The following is a 19,458-nucleotide window of genomic DNA, read 5'->3' on the forward strand; positions in this document are numbered from 1 at the left end:
CTTCACCAGTAACCTGAAAAGAACTAAACGAGAAACAAGAACTCACTATTTTGAGAGGCAAAATTAGAAACTAGACTTCAGATTCCAATACAGATAGGGATAGTGATTAAGAAGTTTGATCACCCATCTTCGAACAATCTTGTATGAAAATTTAAGATTCGATTCACACCTGCAATCCTGTTTTCGATTATCTCTATTCATGGGTTTTCTTTTTCCTTTGTCTGCTTATCGTTGCTCTGTTTCAGGAATAGCGCAAATCAAGGTTTTGAAACAAGTTACCGTTGCAGTGTTTCAGGAACGGTATCCGGTACCGTTTGAGGATAATTAAGATTCGGATTCCGTTCCGAAAAAAAGAACGTGATTCTTTCTGAGAAATTAAGATTTCGGATCGCGATCCGTACGGACACCCCCAAGTGGTTCAGTAAACATGCTAAGTGACAACCAGATTTCCATGTTTTGAATGAAAGATTTTGACAGAAATTTAGAAAGATTGAGATAGTGAAGATCTCGTTTTTTTCTTGATTCTTAAGATACAGAGAAGATTTTGTTAAGGTTTCAAAATTGGAAAGTTTCATGCATTTACCGTAAGAACTAATTACGTAGCTCTCTTTAATACAGCAAGCATGGTGGTTAAAAAGATATGATTCGATTTATTTTTTTCTAATCTTCTTCTTCTCAGACGAAGATGTTCTGAAATCCTATACTTCTAGTCCTGAAAATTTCTAGAGGAAGAATCGGGAACTGTGATATTCTGAGAGATCCTTAGAGATATTGGAATCGTTAATTATTTTCTATTTTACTTTTATACTGGTGTGAGATGGATTCTGAGAAGCAGCTTGAAGTTGTAGATGATGAAGATGAATCGTCTTCTCAGGTGGTGGAACCTGAAACCAAAGATGATAATGAAGAGATTTTTCCTGATGGTATGAAGGTTTTGGCTGTCGATGATAATATCGTTTGCCTCACAATGCTTCAAGCTATTCTGCAACGTTGCCGTTATAAAGGTTTCTTCTTCATTCTTGAAGCTTCCTTTTGAACTTCAAATCATATTGCATGCGAAGTAATTTAGGGTTTTCTATAAGCTTGACACTCGGTTAATTAGTTAACTTTTTTGCAGTTAAGATTGCTTCAGATGGAGCCACAGCACTTGAACTACTACGGGATGAGAAGAACAAATTCGACCTTGTGATTACTGATGTTCATATGCCTGACATGGATGGGCTTAGACTACTGGAGATTGTTAGCTTGGAGATGGACATACCTGTAATTAGTGAGTGTTGACTCTCAATTTTCTCATTCATATCTTTGATTGTTTGTTAATGAGTTTGTTGAATTAAGTATTTTGAATGGGTTTTAATTTGAACTGCAGTGATGTCTGAAGATGATAATAAGAACATGGTGATGAAGGGTATTAAGCATGGAGCTCGGGACTACTTGATTAAACCTATTCGGAAGGAGGAGATTCAGAATATATGGCAACATGTGGTTAGGAAAAATTTATCTCAATCCAATGAATCATCTTTCAAGAAAGAAATTGAAGATCAAAATTCAAAGTATTCAAAAAGGCAAAGAGAGCAGGAGCAAGAATGCATCCCAAACAATGACTCTGCAGGTGAAGATTCTTCAACAACTAAAAAGCCAAGGGTTGTTTGGACTCCTAAACTGCACAATAAGTTCATCATTGCAGTTGAAGAAATAGGGATAGACAGTAAGTATACATTGATTGTGTAATATATCAGTTACTCAACCTAGCTAACCATTCAATTGATGATGTTATATATGAAACATTTTTGTTCGACAGAGGCTGTTCCTAAGAAAATACTTGAGCATATGGGTGAACCAGGGCTATCTCGAGAAAATATTGCAAGCCATCTTCAGGTGAGCTCAGTCTTGCAATGTCTTTTTATGATTCTATTTTTAGTACTTATGAATTCACTATTCTCAATCCTGGTAGAGGTATTCTTTTAGCTCATCTTAAAATTCATTACAGTGTGAAAATGTTGTACACAGTATCCTCTCTTTTCTCACTTTCAAAATTTTGCTCATGTTCTCATTAGAAATACAGAAATGCTATGAAGAAAAACAATGCTGCTACAGCAAGCCAACAAAGCAGTAATAACATTGGCTCAGATGGAATTGGTGCACACCTATCAAGTACTACAACACTTGTATCTCCTAATGACCAAGATGCTAAGATCAGAACCACTAGTCAACTTGATAGCTTTCTGCATGAAGTCAATGGGTATAATAAAAATGTGGGCATTCATGGATACATGCAAAACAGCACTCAGAATTCTTGCTTTTCTGTGGATCAATTGCTTCGCGAAAGAAGACAATATCCTAAACTTGCAGGAGATTTCCCATCAAACAATCCATTAAGGGCAGTAAATACTTTACATCACCATCATGCTGATTTCAATGCACAATATCAGAGTTTTCATCAGCCAAGAACAGCCACATTGTTTGGTGGCTACAGGAAACTTTCTCCACACATTTATCCTGTTAATAATGTAGCAGCTACCCCTGGCCTTACTAATTCACGAAATATTGTTTTTGATTCTAAATCTGCATCTACTTCATACCCTAACATATGTAACTTTGGTGGGAGTTCTAGTACTGCATCATGTATCATGCCAACATGTGCTTCAACTAATCAGCTACCTGCTCAAAACTTTCTTCCATCAGGTACTTTACTTATAAACAATCAAGATATATTCTAATTAGGAATGCCTTTATATTTCAGGAATAGCCAATTCTAAAACTGAAAATATACATTTACTTAACAGGTCAGACAATAGGTGTCTCCCCAGATATCCAGAGTTCTTCTGGCATGGAGTATGACATGGAAGACTTTATGAAGTCTCTAAGTCACCATTCGGACCTGGAAACAGAAATCCCTATGGATGAAGAGCTTCATGCAGCAATCAGACAGGTAAACTAGATATTCCTTTGCTTTCTCTTGATTCCATTTTGTTCTGCTATGTGTAGTTATTTTGAACTAGACCTTTTACATTAGTTAAATTACTCTCAAATGATCATTTCAAGTTGGCTCTGAAATGAAAATTTCAGACATTTTTGTAGTTTTTGTAATTTGAAAAGTTTACATGCTAAAATTTAATTTTATCTTTTGAATTAATGGAATCAAATATTGCAGTTCAAACAATACTGATCCTGATAGCTGATTGAGAATGAAGGAGTTACAGATGACTATCTTCCAACTCTGGAGCATAGAAAACCAGCAGACGTCAACTCATCAGAACCTGTTTTCTATTCTAAACATCTGTTAATTGTCCTCTTCATTTTAAAGACTTCTACAATGTATTATTGTATTTCAAATTATTCATTGTGAATATAGAACCTTGAACTCCTAAGGTTCCAACTGTAATTTGACCAGATTAGACTGAATTCTGTTTATATATCAATTTTTTTTGTCTAAACTGGAAAGACAAACTGTGGGTATGTACTCTGCAAAAACCATATATCTCTATCCCTAATTTCAATGGCATCATGAACATCAGTTTTAGATGAGATTTAAACAAAGATTCTTGCAATAGCTTTTCTTGACCCCTATCAGTAGACAGAGGAAATGGCAGAATGCTGCCAGTAAGACTTCAATCCTGGTTCCAGAATTGGAATGGATGGTTTCATGACGATATCTAGACTAGAATGGAATTGAGAGCCTGATGGAGTCCTCATTATGGCTTCTGTCACCCTTCTTTGGTGAAACAATTGCCTACATGAGACATTATTTACTACAAGAATAGACTTCTAGCACGACTAGAAAGAAACTGAAGAACCAGTAAAATAGAAAACGAAATCCAGAACAGCAAATCCATATCTTCCTACTCATGAATCTACCTATCCATTGTACTACATTGACTAAACTCATCCAGAAATAGGAGGATCTTCAGAGAGTAACCGAAGTAACAGATTAACCCCATTAAGCTGATATTCATAGCAAGTCAAAAGAAAGGATAAGAACTAAATTATAGAGAATTAGGGATGCCATCCGATAACCAAAGACAAGTTCATTCAGCATTCAACGTTAAATATATTAAGATAAATAACCAGAAAGCACAAATTGAGGTAAAGAAATACTATGTATCATTGACAAAGGAATTGCATCGAGAGAAAATATGCCGCCCCAAGAATATTGAACTACAAGTAAGTAGAAAGTAGACACTTTCTGAGAATAAGACCAACATCTTCTTACCAACAAACAAAGACAGACACACAGGGAGGGAAAGTTCAAGAGTTTCAATCATACTAAAGCAATCAACACCTGAAATAACATACTTTCTTTACACAGCCCAAATTTCCAATTTCTAATCGTATCATTGCATATATACAAACAGAAACCCATGAAGGAAAAAGATAGAGAGAGAGAGAGAGAGCGAGCTCTCAAATGGAAGCGATATTAGAAATCTAATAGACCACTTTGTCCACTTAAACTAACAATCGAATTCCCAACAGGGCTGCTCAACTTCTCTTTCTATTGTTACTGATTCTTCACCCATCCTACTTAGCTTCTTTTGAAGTTTCGGCCCAGATTTTGTCTGAACAGCAGAATCAGCAATTTTCTCAGACGGGTTTTTAGATTCTCGAGTATAGGAAGAATCAGAATCAGCGATGCCGATCGAAACCTTCAAGCAGAAGATTGGAAGTAGCAAAGAACAAGACAATACTACCAATACACCGAAAGATAAATAGTATTTCGCCATCAAAACAATAGCTGAACTAGTAAAAACCCCAGAATGGAATTAACCCAAATAATAAATTTGAAACTGCGTAACGCAACAAAAGGAGCTTGTGCCACCACTGGGGGGAGAAGAAACCATCACTTCTGAGAATCTGTAAAACTAGGTTACAAGTTCTTACTTCCTTGCTTCCCATTGAAACAAACAAGACTCGAACTCAAAACCAGAAAACCGAGTTGTCTGAGGCGGCTTCTCTCAGTTCTAGTGGCGGGAAGGTGTCAGGGACTTCAGCCCAGCTTTTGAAAAACCGGAACGGGTTCATCGGGTTGGGAATCGGATCGCTCCGATCCAGCTGATCCTATGCCGGTGTTTTCTCAAAAAGTTACCCGATTCAAGTTCACTCGTTTTACCTTATAAAAGGAAAATTTTAATTACATATACATTCTCTAGATTAAATTAAAATTACATATATTACCCCTGAAAATTTCAATTAAAAATATAACTCTACTGTTTATTTCAGAGGTTATATGATGATGCCATCCAAATAGAGCATCCAAAATACGGTAAATACCATTTTACCCTCCCCAATGATTGCCTTCTCAGAGGATATTTTAGAAACTCAAAACTATCTTCCCTTCAAAAAGCCCTTGGACTGGGTATTTTTGTATCTGCATAAGCACAATTATTCGGTCGAGACTTGAATGTTGTGCATTTAATGTGCAGCACAGTGTGGTGCATTTAATGTGCATCACTAGAGTTGAATCGCAATTATTCGGGACCTGTTAATAGTATAATCTAATAGCTCATAAAATCGGTGAATACTTTTCAAGTTTAAAAAGTTCAAAAAATTACAATTACCTACCCCTTGTTCAAATGAAATACAAAAAAGATGCCACAAAATGGGAGTAAACCAAAAAAGTGACCGAAGAACCCTAGCCCCTAAACTTGTTATCCTTTTTTGCACTGTTCCATTCACTGCAAATTTGATCAAAATAGCATGAGTAATTTTTAGCATAACTAATAGTCTTGTTGTTCATTGTTTAGCCAAAATTTTAGGGTCTTCAAATTCTCAACCATGAAATGTTTGAGGCTATGAAAAGATGGAAAATTTGGAGAAAAGATAACAAATATTTGCTACCTAAATTCCCCTAGTAAGGATAGTTAGGTAACTTAAACTACCATTAAAAGGGTTAGTAATGTTATAAAATAAAGATAATATATTAGAGACAAAGAAGAAAACTAAAACAAGATCAATCAAACTGTTTATTGAGTTGAGTGCATTACATATTTATAGTAGAAGTAGCATCTTCTCTGATATGGAAATATCACAGTCTACAAAGAAATACAATATCTGATTCTTGCACACAATAAGATGTTTTTTATATGGAAAGATAGATTGCCGCCCAAGATACAAGGTGCATAGAATGAAATTATTAACTGTCAAGATTGTGTATTAAAATCATTTTAATTTTCAATTAATATGAGAATGTGAATCACCAAGATTGCATGCTGAGGTGGTTAAGATCTTCAATGGGAAGTATTGTCTATTGGGGGGGGGTGATTGATATTCATAATCAATATTATTTATAACACTCCTCCTGGGATGTCCATCAATAGATAATGTACCTCGTTAAAACCATACTAAGAAAAAACCTTGTGGGAAAAAACCTTAATGAAGGAAAAAGAGTATATATATCTAAATAATACGTAACACTAGCTGCATCATTAAAAACCTTACCAAGAAAATCCAATGGGATAAAACCTTGGTGAAGCGAAAAAGAGTGCAACACGTATTTTACTCCCCCAGATGATAAGATCATTGAATATCTTTGAGTCTACGCATCATAATCTTATGTACTAGGTTTTCAAAACTTGAAGTAGGGAATGCCTTAGTAAATAAATCTGCCAAATTATCACTTGAACGAATTTGTTGAACATTGATTTCACCATTTCGTTGAAGATCATGAGTGGAGAAGAATTCTAAGACTCTACTTCTGTGTGGACATTGATATTCTGAAGATATTAGTGGATGTGGTATGGGACACAATCTTATGATGCCCCTGGGCGCTTTTCACAATTACTGAATGTCATAACTAAGAAGTGTAGTTGAGTTTGGTTAGAAACCCTGTCATATCACACCCTATCGGCGTGGGTATTGATGCCGAGGGACTCGTGGTAGCAGTATGGGGTGGTGGGCACTCAAGACCGGTAACTAATCTGTGAGAGGACACAACCACATTGTGAGGGCCATTCATTAGTAGGGTTGCATATAATAGACTTGGGTTCATGAGCGCTCAAGACCGGTAGCCAACCCATGAGAGAACATGAGACTTCCTATCCATTATATGTACGTAGATGACCAATAGTGTTAAGAGACAGCGTAGTCCCAACTGATTGGTGCCATAGAATACGTTGACTCTAGTAGGAGAGGATACCGAACCACGATTATGAAATGCACAAGGGGAAGTATCTGTTTCTAGGTTGACATGACTAAGTAGTTGACTTGCACTGAGCTAGGTACAACCATGACACACGCCAATACTCATACAATGGTGGTGAGAGAGTGGTGACCTAAACCTAAACCATGGTGATAGTCCGAGAGGGATGCCTTAACCCTTACCCTGGATCTCAAGATCTGTAACCAACCGTGAGAGATCAGAGTGATGAGACCTACTCAGAGGAGGCTAGTGTTCTATCTTAATGCTTGTCTGCTGATGAGCACATTTATGTGTGAAAGCTTAGGGCATAAAGCATGCATTTTACACACTTAGAGTGGAGCTACTTTGGGTTTTATGTTGTTTTTCCAGATTTTAGAACTTTTCAAAAATTTAAGCAAATATTTGGAGTTTTGGGTATGAATCATGCAATTTTACATGTCAAGAGGTCTGTTCAAATTCTCAAATGCAAAAATGGGCCTGATCTGGAGTATGATGGGCTAGAGATGTGGTTATGGGCCAACTCCAAAATATTTTAGAGATAAAGAAGTAACTTTTGATCTACGGCTGAGATTATAAATTATCAATCAAATCTATAGAGATATTATTGAGAGAGTCCTAATAGTGAAAAGAGTCCTTGCATACTTCAATATCTTATTTCCTATTTGGGATTTGATCAAAGAAAGAAAAAGAGGAAAAAGAATTATATTCAGAGAAGGAAGAGGGAAAAATCCCGTTTTTGAATGTCTATGTCCAAATTCGATCAAGCCCTTCATCAAACGGTCATCTAGTGTCCGATCGAGCTGATTTTTGGAGGAGAGCTTCATGACTTCTTGATCCTCAAATCTAACGGTGGAATTGTGCATTTGATATCTCTAAGCCAGTCCGATTAGTACGCCAAAACCCTAATTGGTTGAGTCAAATAGGAACTCTGAGTTTGATTCAAATTCTGTTAAGATTCATATCCCATGTAAACTCTATAAAGGAGAGCATACTCCATCAAATGAGGACGTGTTTTAGAGCTTCGAAGAAGCACTCTTTCTTTTCTCTTTAGTCTATTTAGGCTTTCTCTAGTTTTCTCTGATTGCTTTTGTGAGATTCTAATTTTTAGATTGAATGTTTAGATTTAATTTTTCTATGTAATGCAATTTCAAGTTTCAAGTTTGAAGATTTGTTTTTCTCTAGGTCTAGCAATTGCAGATCTAAATCATTCTAGATCTAGATCTGGTTGTTAGGGTTGGTTGAGATTCAAATAGTTTGTTCAATTCTTATTTTTTATTTTTTTTTATTTGAAGTTCAAAGATGCAAGTAAGTAACATTTTTCAATAATCTTCTCTCCCCCCTCCATTCCCGTTTATATCTACCCCTCTATATTCTTAATTTAGGATTTACTTTCAGCATTTATTTATTGTTCTCCCTTCTCTTGGGTCCTTGATCAAAGATGTCTACAGTCGTGTCTCTCTTTGGTTAAGGTTTCATTTTTTCTTTTATTGCTCTGTTATTTACTTTCAACATTTATTTATTGTTCTTCCTTCCCATGAGTCCTTAATCAAAGATGCCTATAGTCGTGCCTCTCTTTGGTTAAGGTTTCATTTTTCCTTTTATTACTCTGTTATTTACTTTTAGCAATTTACTTTCAGCATTTATTTATTGTTCTCCCTTTCCCTAGGTTCTTGATCAAAGATGCCTACAGTCGTGCCTCTCTTGGTTAAGGTTTCATTTTCCTTTTATTGCTTTGATTATTTCTTTTCTGCAATGTTTTTTTTTTCTTCTAATATCTATTCCCCCGATCATTGAACTGTAAGCTATGGCAAATGGTCCACGGTCAAAGTCATTATAATTATACTCTCCTTCCCTAGACCTAGAGCTGACACTCGAATCACTTCCCTTTTATTTTTATTTATTTATTGTTCGTATTTTTTTTTTTTTGCCTTTTATTAATTGTGCATTAATTATTTTTGCTTTATTTGTCGTCTCAATTCGATTGCATTAGATGTATGGATTAAGACCACTTGTTTAGTTTAATTAATTAGTTAACAAATTTGAATCATTGCACTCTCGTATTATTATTAAGAAGTTAAATTCTAAAGTGGCATATCTCCTTGAGATCGACCCGTTAGCTATACGATACCGTGTGCTTGTGGTTACTTTTAATTTCACAAACATCTGCCATTATAGACTAGCATCTGTTAGAGTATAGTTGCATACTTGCATTTTACTTAATGTTTTATTGCACCATGTGATGTATTGATTTGGACTATGATATTGGTTATTTGTTTGTGAACTAATCGCTGAGTTCTTTTAAACTCACCCTTTAGGGAATTTGTTGCTTTAGACTTTGTTGCAGATCCAGATGTTACAGAAATCCAAGAATACGAGACACCGACAATCGATCCTTGCGGTGTAGAATATTTTGGGGACTATGACATGGTGAAGAATGTTCGTTTCTCAATTACGTGTATCAGAATTAGTTCCACTCATGAGCTGATTTATACTGTCTGTGATTAAGATTTTTGAATTTAGAAATTATTTTACTTAAGGATTGGTACCTAATGTAAAAATTACGAAATTTTGATTTTTTCTTTATTCTGTCCAATTGTATACTTTAGATTTGACATCACTTCTGCACTCTGATTCTGTTTTGAGATCTTTCGGGTATCCTTAACACTTGGTTTATTTATTCAATAAATTGTTACATTAATTTATTCACGACCTGATCTATGGGGCTGTGGATCACACTGCCAGGTATTCAAGGAAATGGATACCTGCTAGGTGGATGTGACAATATGGGTTATGAAAGGCTTCCCATTTATTGTCTACATTGTGGTTCCCTTAGGCATGACTGTATGACTTGTGTGGAATATTTCGATCTCTATGAGAACCATATTACGATGCACAAATGTGCTATGCCTGATACATGTGAGTATCATCCACAATTGCACCTTCCTAATCTCAGTGCAACGGTACTGCCAGCGAGGCTCCTGGCATTGACAATCAACATTTCGTTCCCAACTGTCAAAGCCACTCGTGGGGCGGTTCCAACCGATCTAATTTGTAGAAACTCACCTGCACACGTGGAAGGTCAATTTGACAATGTTGTTGTTCAATGACAACAAACGGTTAATACTTCAAATTTGCAAACTAATTTTCAGCCTACTCAGGTGTGTTAGTGATCATTATTGAAGTTCAACGATAGGTGTTGGCACAAGTGGCATCTCCAACAATACGTGAGAACATTACCTCTCGATAGAATGTGCAGATGGTGGCCCCTCATCACACACTTACTCTTCCTTCTTTCCAAGTGGAGGACAATGGCATACATGTGGATACTGATAACCAACAATAGCTACGTGATGATGTAATGGGCTTCACACAGGTTCAGGTTCTCCAAGTTTTGACGATCCTGCAACATCAGTTACAGACACACTACCTTTAGCAGCCACTCTTCCTACTTTTGCTTTAGTCCAATTCATTCACAATGAAGCTAAGAAACGGTCTCGACTCTCTATTGACAGTATGGAGCAAGACTCACCTTCTTCTTCTTCCTCTCCTTCTTTTGCTGATATTCCACCCATGGGCACTGGTTCTCGAGCCCACGAGCAGCCATGAGGGTTTTAAGTTGGAACTTTCAAGGGCTTAGGAGACCTTGACAGTTTGTATGCTGCGGACTCTCTTGCATGGTGAAAATATTGATGTTATCTTTCTTTTAGAAACTAAATGTAATGTTGGTAGGTCAAGTAGTATTTTTCTTACTATTGGTATGGAGCAATATGTCAGTCTCAGTTCAATTGGTTCATCAAGTGGTCTTGGCCTTTTATGGCATCACTATGTAAGTATTAGTGTGCACCATATTAGTAAAATTTGCTGGATGTGTACATTGCTGCTCATGCTTTACATTCTTTTCATTTTACCGGTGTTTATGGTGCTCCTGAACGATGTGATAGACAGGTTGTGTGGGATTCCATCCAAAACCTAAGTGTCAATGCAACGAACCATGACTCCTTATGGGTGACTTTAACTCATTCTTACAATGGCATGAAAGGATGGAGGTAGACGACCATGTAATTTAGAGGTGGTACATTTTGTGGTTTGGTTGATCTTCGCAATCATGGTCCTTCATTTACTTGGTCAAATCGACAAGTGGGTGCGGCACATATTCGTATTAAATTGGATCGTGCCATAGGTAATGCTACTTGGACTTCATCCTTTACAAATGCTTCTGTATTAGTTAAAGGTCCGATACGATCGAACCATTCCCTGTTGCTCATGGATACTAATGGCGGTGTATTTCAAGGTCGACGGCCTTTCCGTTTTGAGGCCATTTGGTTTGATCACCCCACTTGTAAAGAGGTTACACAAAAGGCATGGGTTGTGGACATTCAGGTTTTCCTTCTTCTATTATGCATTGTAAATTGGCGAAGTATAGAGATGATTATCGTGTTTGGAATATGAATGTCTTTGGGAACCTACAACACAAAATTCAATCAACTATTGGACAAATCCACCGATTGGAAGCATTACCTCTTATTATGGCTTCTTTCGCATCCATTAAACGTTTGGAGAGTACTTTGAATGAGTTATTAGACAAAGAGGAGACTTTCTGGCGCCTGAAATTGGGAATACAATGGTTATCTCAGGGTGATAGAAACTCGTTTCTTTCATCTATCGACATTGCAAAGGAGGCAGCAAAATAGAGTTTTGGATTTAAAAGATGGGGACAGTAATTGGTCTACAGACCTGGACACTATTTACCTAAATCCTTTCTCACTTACTATAATGGAACCTTCACTAATGAGGAGATTGACGAGGACGCCCTGGATTTGGTTCTTGCACATGTGGATGTTGTTATTACGAATCAAATGAATGTGACCTTATGTGTGATGCCTACTTTGGAAGAGGTTAAAAAGGTGTTATTTGCTATGAGTTCACTTAAATCTCCAGGTGCTGATGGGTTTCCACTGGCCTTCTTCCAACGTTATTAGGATGTTCTCGGTGCAAATCTCTATTGGGTGGTTAATGAGTTCTTTACATCAGGTTCAATTTCTTCTTTACTTAATGAGATGCTGATATGTTTGATTCCAAAGTTGCACAATTCAAAGAAGCCAGACCAATTTCAACCTATAGCTTTATGCAAAGTTATTTGCAAGGTTCTTACCAAGATTTTGGCAACTCGATTACGTGGGATTCTTGAGGAAATTGTCATCCCTTATCAATCTACCTTTACCCTTGGTCATCTCTGATAATGTCTTTATTGCGCATGAAATGTTTCACACTATCCAAAAAGTAAAGAGACAAAAGACCACATTCATGGCTTTGAAGTTAGATGTACCAGGCTTATGATAGGGTCAATTGGACTTTCCTAGAGGGGCTACTGATTAAGATGGGCCTTTCAGCTTTATTTGTATCATTAGTTATGGGTAGTCTTCACACTATCACTTATCATATCCTTATTGATGGAGTAACAAGAGGTATTGTTGTTCTAGGAAGGGGGATTTGGCAGAGTGATCCTTTATCTACTGCCCTTTATGTGATGTGCTCTCATGCCTTTAGTTGTTTCCTCCAGTTCTTTAAGAGATAGGGACGAATTATGGGTATATGAGTGTGAAACAGGGGTGATACTATTTCACACCTTTTGTTTGCTAATGACTCTTTGTTTACTAAGGTTTCTTTGGACTAGTTGTATGAGGTTCGTGACTTGAGAACTTATGGTGCATCATTAGGTCAATTACTTAATTGAAATAAGTCTTCACTCACCTTCTCACCAAATACACATAGTCAATTGAAGAGATGGTTTTCAAGGGTTCTGCAAATCTCTTACAACTTTGGCCCTACAAAATATTTGGGATTGCCTATGGATTTTGGTATATCAAAGAAGGAATTTTTTGGGGATTACTGAGAAAATTGATCAGCGATTGGATGGATGGAAATCTAAATTGTTAAACCATGTTGGGAAGGAGGAGCTATTAAATTCAATCATATCTTCAATGGGTAACCATGCAGGTATGCATTTTAAGCTCCCTTCATCTTATCATCATCATGTGGTTAATGCTAGAGCAAATTTTTTTTGACGGCAGCATGGGAGTGCTAAGGATATCCATTAAATCAATTGGGGCCAGCTTTTCCAGTCTAAGGAGAAAGGGGGTTTGGGCTTTAGGGATTCATAGCTACAAAACCAAGCTTTATTATGCAAAGCTGCTCATCGTATCTGGAGTAACCCATAGTCTTTATTTGGACATTTTATGAAATAGGTGTACTTTCCTAGGATGTCTTACTTGGATGCTAGTTTTGGGAATTCACCAAGTTGGGGTTGGCTAAGTATATTATGGGGTCGAGAGGCTTTGAGTGAAGGTCTAGAATGGTATGTAGGGCGTGGTGATCTTACAAATCCTTGGGTGTCAAAATGGATTCCAAGCACAAAAGGTATGCAACTAGCACGTCCACACGCTACCCTCCACGCTATTCACTCTATGGTAGATCTAACTGACCAAGACACTATGACTTGGAATGAGTACATGGTACACTTGGCTATTCACCCTAATGATGTTCAGTGTATTCCGGCTATACCTCTTCGCCTTTTCCCTAGTAATGATGAACTAAGGTGGTTTGCATCCAAGAATGACATTTTTTCTGTGAAGTCTTATTATCATATGCTTTCTAACCATAGGGATCAACAAACACAAGATCAAGTGTCACCTTCACATGTTTCTTTACATCCTCTAATCCCAAAGGTTGTGTGGCTACATATCTAGAACTCTAAATCACTACCTAAGATTCAATGTTTTGTTTGGCATGCTTGTTTGGAGGGTATTACAACTGGCTCCGCATTACAATGACTATAGATACCGCTTTCAGCTTTTTGTGTGCTTTGTGGTGATTAGAAATAGTTGGCCATGTGCTTTTTGGTTGTGAATTTGCTAGGGCTGTTTGGCAAGGCAGTGGGTTGGGTTTCCAACCTCCTCTTGGTTCCTCCCCTTCGCTTCCAACATTCATTGCATCTTGGTCATCGTTTAGTAGGTTGGATAAGCATACTCGACAGCATATTTGCACCTCTCTTATGTTCATATATGGTCTTTATGGCTTGCTAGATGTTGCTTGGTGTTTCGTGGCAAGAGTTTACATCCTCTACAAGTAATTCAGCAAGCACAATATGGAGTGAATGAGGTCTGGTGTGCACTACAGGATTGGGATCGACATGGTTTAAACACTGTGTCAATTGAGTGATCTCTACCAAGGTTACATGACTAGCATCTAGGGTGGCTGCACTTGTGGCTCATCAATGTCAGGTTATGGTTTTCTGTGATGCTAGTTACATAGATGATGCAATGCATGGTGGTGGATATTGCATTTCAATCGGGTAAGGGAAATCTTAAAATGGCTATTTCGGTACTGGCTTGGTTTGGCTCAACTTTGTTGGGGGAGGCCTTGTGTCTTTGTGTTGGTTTGTAGCGGCAAGGTGTTCAACGTGTCAAACTACTTTCAATAATCAGGATTGTATCAATTACCTCCATGCCGTTGACAGTGATATTCCTTTGGGGGTGCAGAGGGTTTTAGATGATGTTATGGGTTTAAGTGAAGAATTTGATGTCTGTAATTTTGCTTTTGTTCCAAGGGATTCCAATGTTTTGGTGGATAGCTTGGCCATGAAGGCTCTGTCCATACCGAGTAGGACAGTTGGCCACTTTCAAGTAGTTAATGTTTGAAAACAACAAGTGAAGAAATGAAAAACAATAAGAAAATAAAGGATACAATAATCAAGGGAACAAATGGTCATGAAACAAGAGTAGGTGCACTTATATAATAACAACATTATCTGAAGACAAAGACAAGCTACTCATAAAGAGAATCAAGGAGGCGAGGTTTTGGAATGCCCATCAAAGCCTTGGCTTTTTGGAGAGTAATTCCAACTTTCTCAGTCATGTCTTCCAATATGTCAGCAGAGATATCCCATTCAAAGGCATGAAGAAACGATGCCAAGGAATACTGCACCATACGAAGACCAAGAGGTAACCCAACACAAGATCTTCGCCCAGTTCCAAAAGGTAGAATTTCAAAATCTTTTCCCTTAACATCTATTTCCGATCCAAGAAACCTCTCAGGCTTGAACTCTAAAGGTTCTGGCCATACTTTCGGATCTCTAGCTATTCCCCAGACATTCACAAATACAATAGCATGCTTAGGTACATGGTATCCTAGCACCTCACAAGCTTCATTACTCCGACGAGGAAGAAGGAGCGGAACAGCTGGGTGTAGTCGAAAGATTTCTTTCACTGCAGCTTGGAAGTAGGGAAGCTTTGGGAGATCAGCTTCTTCAACAAATCTATTCTTTCCAACTTGTTGTTCAAGCTCTGCTAGTATCTTCTCATGGACTTCTGGCTTCTTGAGGATCTCTGCCATTCCCCATACCATTGTGCTTGATGTAGTGTCACTCCCTGCCATAAACATGTCCTACAACACCAAATTGTTAATTAACTGATTCATGAAGGGAAGAAACATTTTAGGAACATATATACTTACCATGAGCATGCCTTTGATGTCAACCCTAGAAAATTGCTTCAAGCTATCATCATCCTTCTTGTCATTCTTATAGTCTAGGAATACATCCAACAGATCCAATCTTCCATTCTCATTTATTTTTCTTCCTTTCTTCTTCTCTTCTAATCTCTCATCAATCAACTTGTCAAAAAAGATATCCATTTTTTTAGAAACCTTAGAGATTCTTTTTTTCAGACCTTGTAGATCTAGTATTTTTAACGCTGGGATCAAGTCAGCCAAATTTGGGATAATAATTGCCTCAAAGACATCCCTCACCATCTCTTTCAGCTCTTGCTTGTCAAATAAACTCTTTGAACAAACAAAGTTACTTGTGAGGTTTGTGGAGACGACAAACATCGAATCTGCGATATCCACTGGTGTCTTCAACTTTGAAGAAGCATACAAACTTTTAAGTAGGCCATGGACCTATATTAAAGTTGTTGAATCAGTACATCTATTTACTACTTGAGAAAATTATATATACATCCTTGAATTACAAATTATTACGTTTACAGTTCTTGGAGTTTATTCAAAAATGTATACATCCCCTATGTTTGAACTTATATATCAAATGCATCATTATTGTAAGAATAATAGGGGTTAAGTAATGCCTCAACATCTAACTTTTTTTCAAAATTCCCAAACTAGTCTCGTTTACCCTCAAAACCATTTCAACTCTCAAGGAAAAAGAAAACAAGAAAGAAGGAAGAGGGGAGGTTGTAAACCAACTTGGGCTGATTTCTAAGAATTTTTTTTAAAGAATATTCAACAAAGGGTATATTATGTCTCTTCCATTTTAAAGCTAACTTTGTTAGGCATGGGGGGGGGGTGTAAATATAAGAGTTTGGTGTAAATATAAGAGTTTGTAAATCCAAGAGGTATATATGAAATGTGCTCTCACTTCTTACATGCTTTGCTTTACTAAATCTAATATATGGGCTTGGCCATGGCATAAATGGTCAACAGACCACCATTGTAGCCTAAGATCAAAGCATCAACACAGTTTGTTAGCGAAAATTGCGAACCCAAGACTTGACACAGGTTGCCCAGGGATTCTTTAAAGTGGGAGTCTAGAATTTCTCCATAATAGAGAAAAGATATTTGTATTTTCTTCACACTTTTTCTATCATACGTTAAAAGAGAGCCCACTAGGATGGGACGGCCATCTCTTAATTTTCTTTTCTGAAATCGCAATCTTAACGGATGGCATTGATCATGAGTTTGCTTCAAGCCCCCCACGAGTCCAGATCAGCTACCCGTATGGGAAGACCCAGGGATTGGGTGATGGGATTTTTTTTTTTTTTTTTTTACTTGTGGATCCCTCAGGATTTGTGGTGTAAAGCAATCCGAGAGCACTGACTGCTCCCTGATTGGGTGATGATTTGGCTTTATGGTGTTTGGGTCAAATCTTTACCCTCTGCAGATGCATCGTATCTAACAGAAAAGAAAGCAAAACACCAGTTGCAGATATTCCAATCCGACGGTAGTGAAAGTAACTGACCTGTTGTTGACGAGCCGGTAGTAAGAGATCAATAGCACGAAAAGAGAAGAGTTCAGTGGTGAAGATCTTACGAAGCAGCCGCCACCTTTCACCGTAAGGAACAAACACGAGAGTAGTTCCATCATACGCAGCAGAACGGACGGCTTCGGTGATTGAACGGCTAGAGAAATGGACTTCCTTGTGCTTAAGGATCTCTCGAGCAACCTCCGGTGATGATACGACGATCACTGGCTTTTGACCCATTTTAAGGCTGAAGAAGGGGCCATAAGTCTTGGAGAGATGGAAGAGATCTTCATGTAGGCGTTCAGATAGGTAAGGGAAGTACCCAAGGATTGGCCATCCAAGTGGACCTGGCGGAGCGTTCTTCCAGTTCCGGCGGCGGAAGCTGATCGGAATGAGGAAGAAGGCGGCGAGTGATGTGAAGAAGACGAGAAGAATGCCGGAGAGTGGGGTTGCAGAGTTCTGGTAGGCAGTAATGGTAGATAGGAGCGTGCGTATCAGACCCATCTCTCTCTTTCTCTTCATATTCGTCTCTCTACTTATTTATAGTCTGAAGCTCCATCTTGAAATGACATTATTACCCTCACCGTGCTTATGAGCAGTCAGCAGTCAAAGTCTCATATTCAATTTGGGGTCCAGATTTAAGCTCCATCTTGAAATGACATTAGTACCCTCACTGTGCTTGGGAGCAATGCCAACTCACCGTGCATATTCAATTTGAGGTCTGGAGCAAATCTAGACCCCAAATTGAATCTGGGCCTTTGATGACTACTGGGAGCAGCACTGCTCTCAAGCAAAATCACAAATAAAACTAGAACCAAACCCGTGATTGAGATGATGGCCACTTCTTCTCTTGCATGGCCCAATAGTCTACTGGGCCAATCTTCTACATGCCCATTATACGACCCATTATCGACCCACATTCTAATTTAAGGTTTTGGTTGGGTCTTGTTACTCCCAAACTCCCTATTATGTAGAGGCCAGAGAAGGAAAATACGGGTTTCAGTTAAGGGCTCTCACCTCTCCTCCCTAGGTGTTCTTTAGGGGTCTCCCTTTTATAAACCTTTATGGGTTAAGTTAGGGGAAGATAATTATGTTTGAAACGAAGGAGAAGGATAGGGCTCAACCCTGGACAGGCGGTGGAAACTACCAAGCTGGAGTACGGTAGGAGCAGAGGGAATTGGAGGTGGAGCGGTGAAATGCATAGAGATCGGAAAGAACACCAACGGCGAAAGCACTCTACTGGGCCGTGGTAAGTCCCTATTTGAATTTGAATTTTCAGAATATTTTCCCTAGTTTAGTATTATATCTGTTTTGATTTGATGATCTCTCTGAATACTGATAAGGTGTGTTTACTATTAATATAAAAGATGATCGAGGTTTCGGATTGTATTATTCTCTATCCTTGAAAATAAAGGATTCAAGGAATCAGACTATTTTTCAATGCATAAGGAACGACCCAAGTTTATTCTCCAACCAGCAATGCAAAGGAAAAGAATTTGATGGAGTGGGTGAAGGGATTCTCTGTTCACCAAAACTAGGTCCAGTTGTTATCATGGCCAAAATAAAAGCCCATACTTGAATTGAAGGGACAACTTTACTTTCTCTAAAGATAAAATCAATAAACCACGCTTGGTAGAAATAAAGGCCCTTCAATTCCTTTCCTTTTCTCTCAAGGTTATTCCTTCCTCCTCTTTTATCTTTTGCTTTTCTCTTTTTTCCTCTTTAGGGTAAGTTAGGATAAAAAAATGTAGTGGTTCAAACTTTTCTATCCAAACTTCAAAGTCAAGGGTTTGTGATTTCTTATCGATCAACTTTAAAATAAAAAAAAAAAATTTTTTAAAAAAAGAAAAGAAAAGGAAATGTGGAAAGTGCTTTTTCATCAAGACTTAAATGCAAATTAACAAGGGTTAAGTAAGATTTTGTCTCTTGAAATCCAAAATTTGATTGGAAATTTCTAGCTTGCTCTTAAACCTTAATTATACAGTTAACCAATCTGACCCTTGTCCCAGTTTTGACCTTAAATCATAAAATAAAGGGTAATTTTCATTTAGACCCCTTGGGGTTTGGTTTATATCATTTTTAGTCTAAAAAAATGGAGATTTTGCGTCTACCTCTCCTGTGCCATAGAAAAAGTCAATTTAAGAATTAATTATCACTTTTATGACCAATTTGCCCTTATTTTTTATTTTTTGGTATTTTGATTTTGATCCCTTAAGGTTTGGTCTATGTCATTTTTAGTCCAAAAAAACTGAAACTTTGCATTGCTTCCCCTATGCTATAGAAAAAGTCA

General features: G+C 37.7%; 1 protein-coding gene across 1 annotated transcript; it reads right to left on the bottom strand.

Moving 5' to 3' along the window:
• Window positions 1-14,672: 14,672 nt before the first annotated feature.
• Window positions 14,673-17,672, bottom strand: LOC149012856 (flavonoid 3'-monooxygenase CYP75B137-like). The gene is made up of 3 exons (XM_089160157.1): window positions 17,166-17,672; window positions 15,647-16,090; window positions 14,673-15,577 (listed from the first exon to the last, which is right to left on the bottom strand). The coding sequence occupies exons 1-3, from the start codon at window positions 17,670-17,672 to the stop codon at window positions 14,960-14,962; spliced, it is 1,569 nt and encodes a 522-aa protein (XP_089016283.1). The 3' UTR covers window positions 14,673-14,959.
• Window positions 17,673-19,458: the final 1,786 nt, after the last annotated feature.

The sequence above is a fragment of the Hakea prostrata genome, chromosome 6, assembly GCF_041222555.1.
Source record: "Hakea prostrata isolate BN-2017 chromosome 6, UWA_Hpros_2, whole genome shotgun sequence".
In the NCBI taxonomy this organism is placed as follows: Eukaryota; Viridiplantae; Streptophyta; class Magnoliopsida; order Proteales; family Proteaceae; genus Hakea; species Hakea prostrata.

Bases quoted from the DNA above. Each gene is read 5' to 3' on its own strand.
- LOC149012856 (XM_089160157.1), bottom strand. From the start codon at position 17,672: ATGGGTCTGATACGCACGCTCCTATCTACCATTACTGCCTACCAGAAC. The intron at 16,091-17,165 runs GTCAGTTACTTT...ACTTTAATATAG, and splicing joins TACCGGCTCGTCAACAACAG to GTCCATGGCCTACTTAAAAG. The intron at 15,578-15,646 runs GTAAGTATATAT...TTGGTGTTGTAG, and splicing joins ACATCAAAGGCATGCTCATG to GACATGTTTATGGCAGGGAG.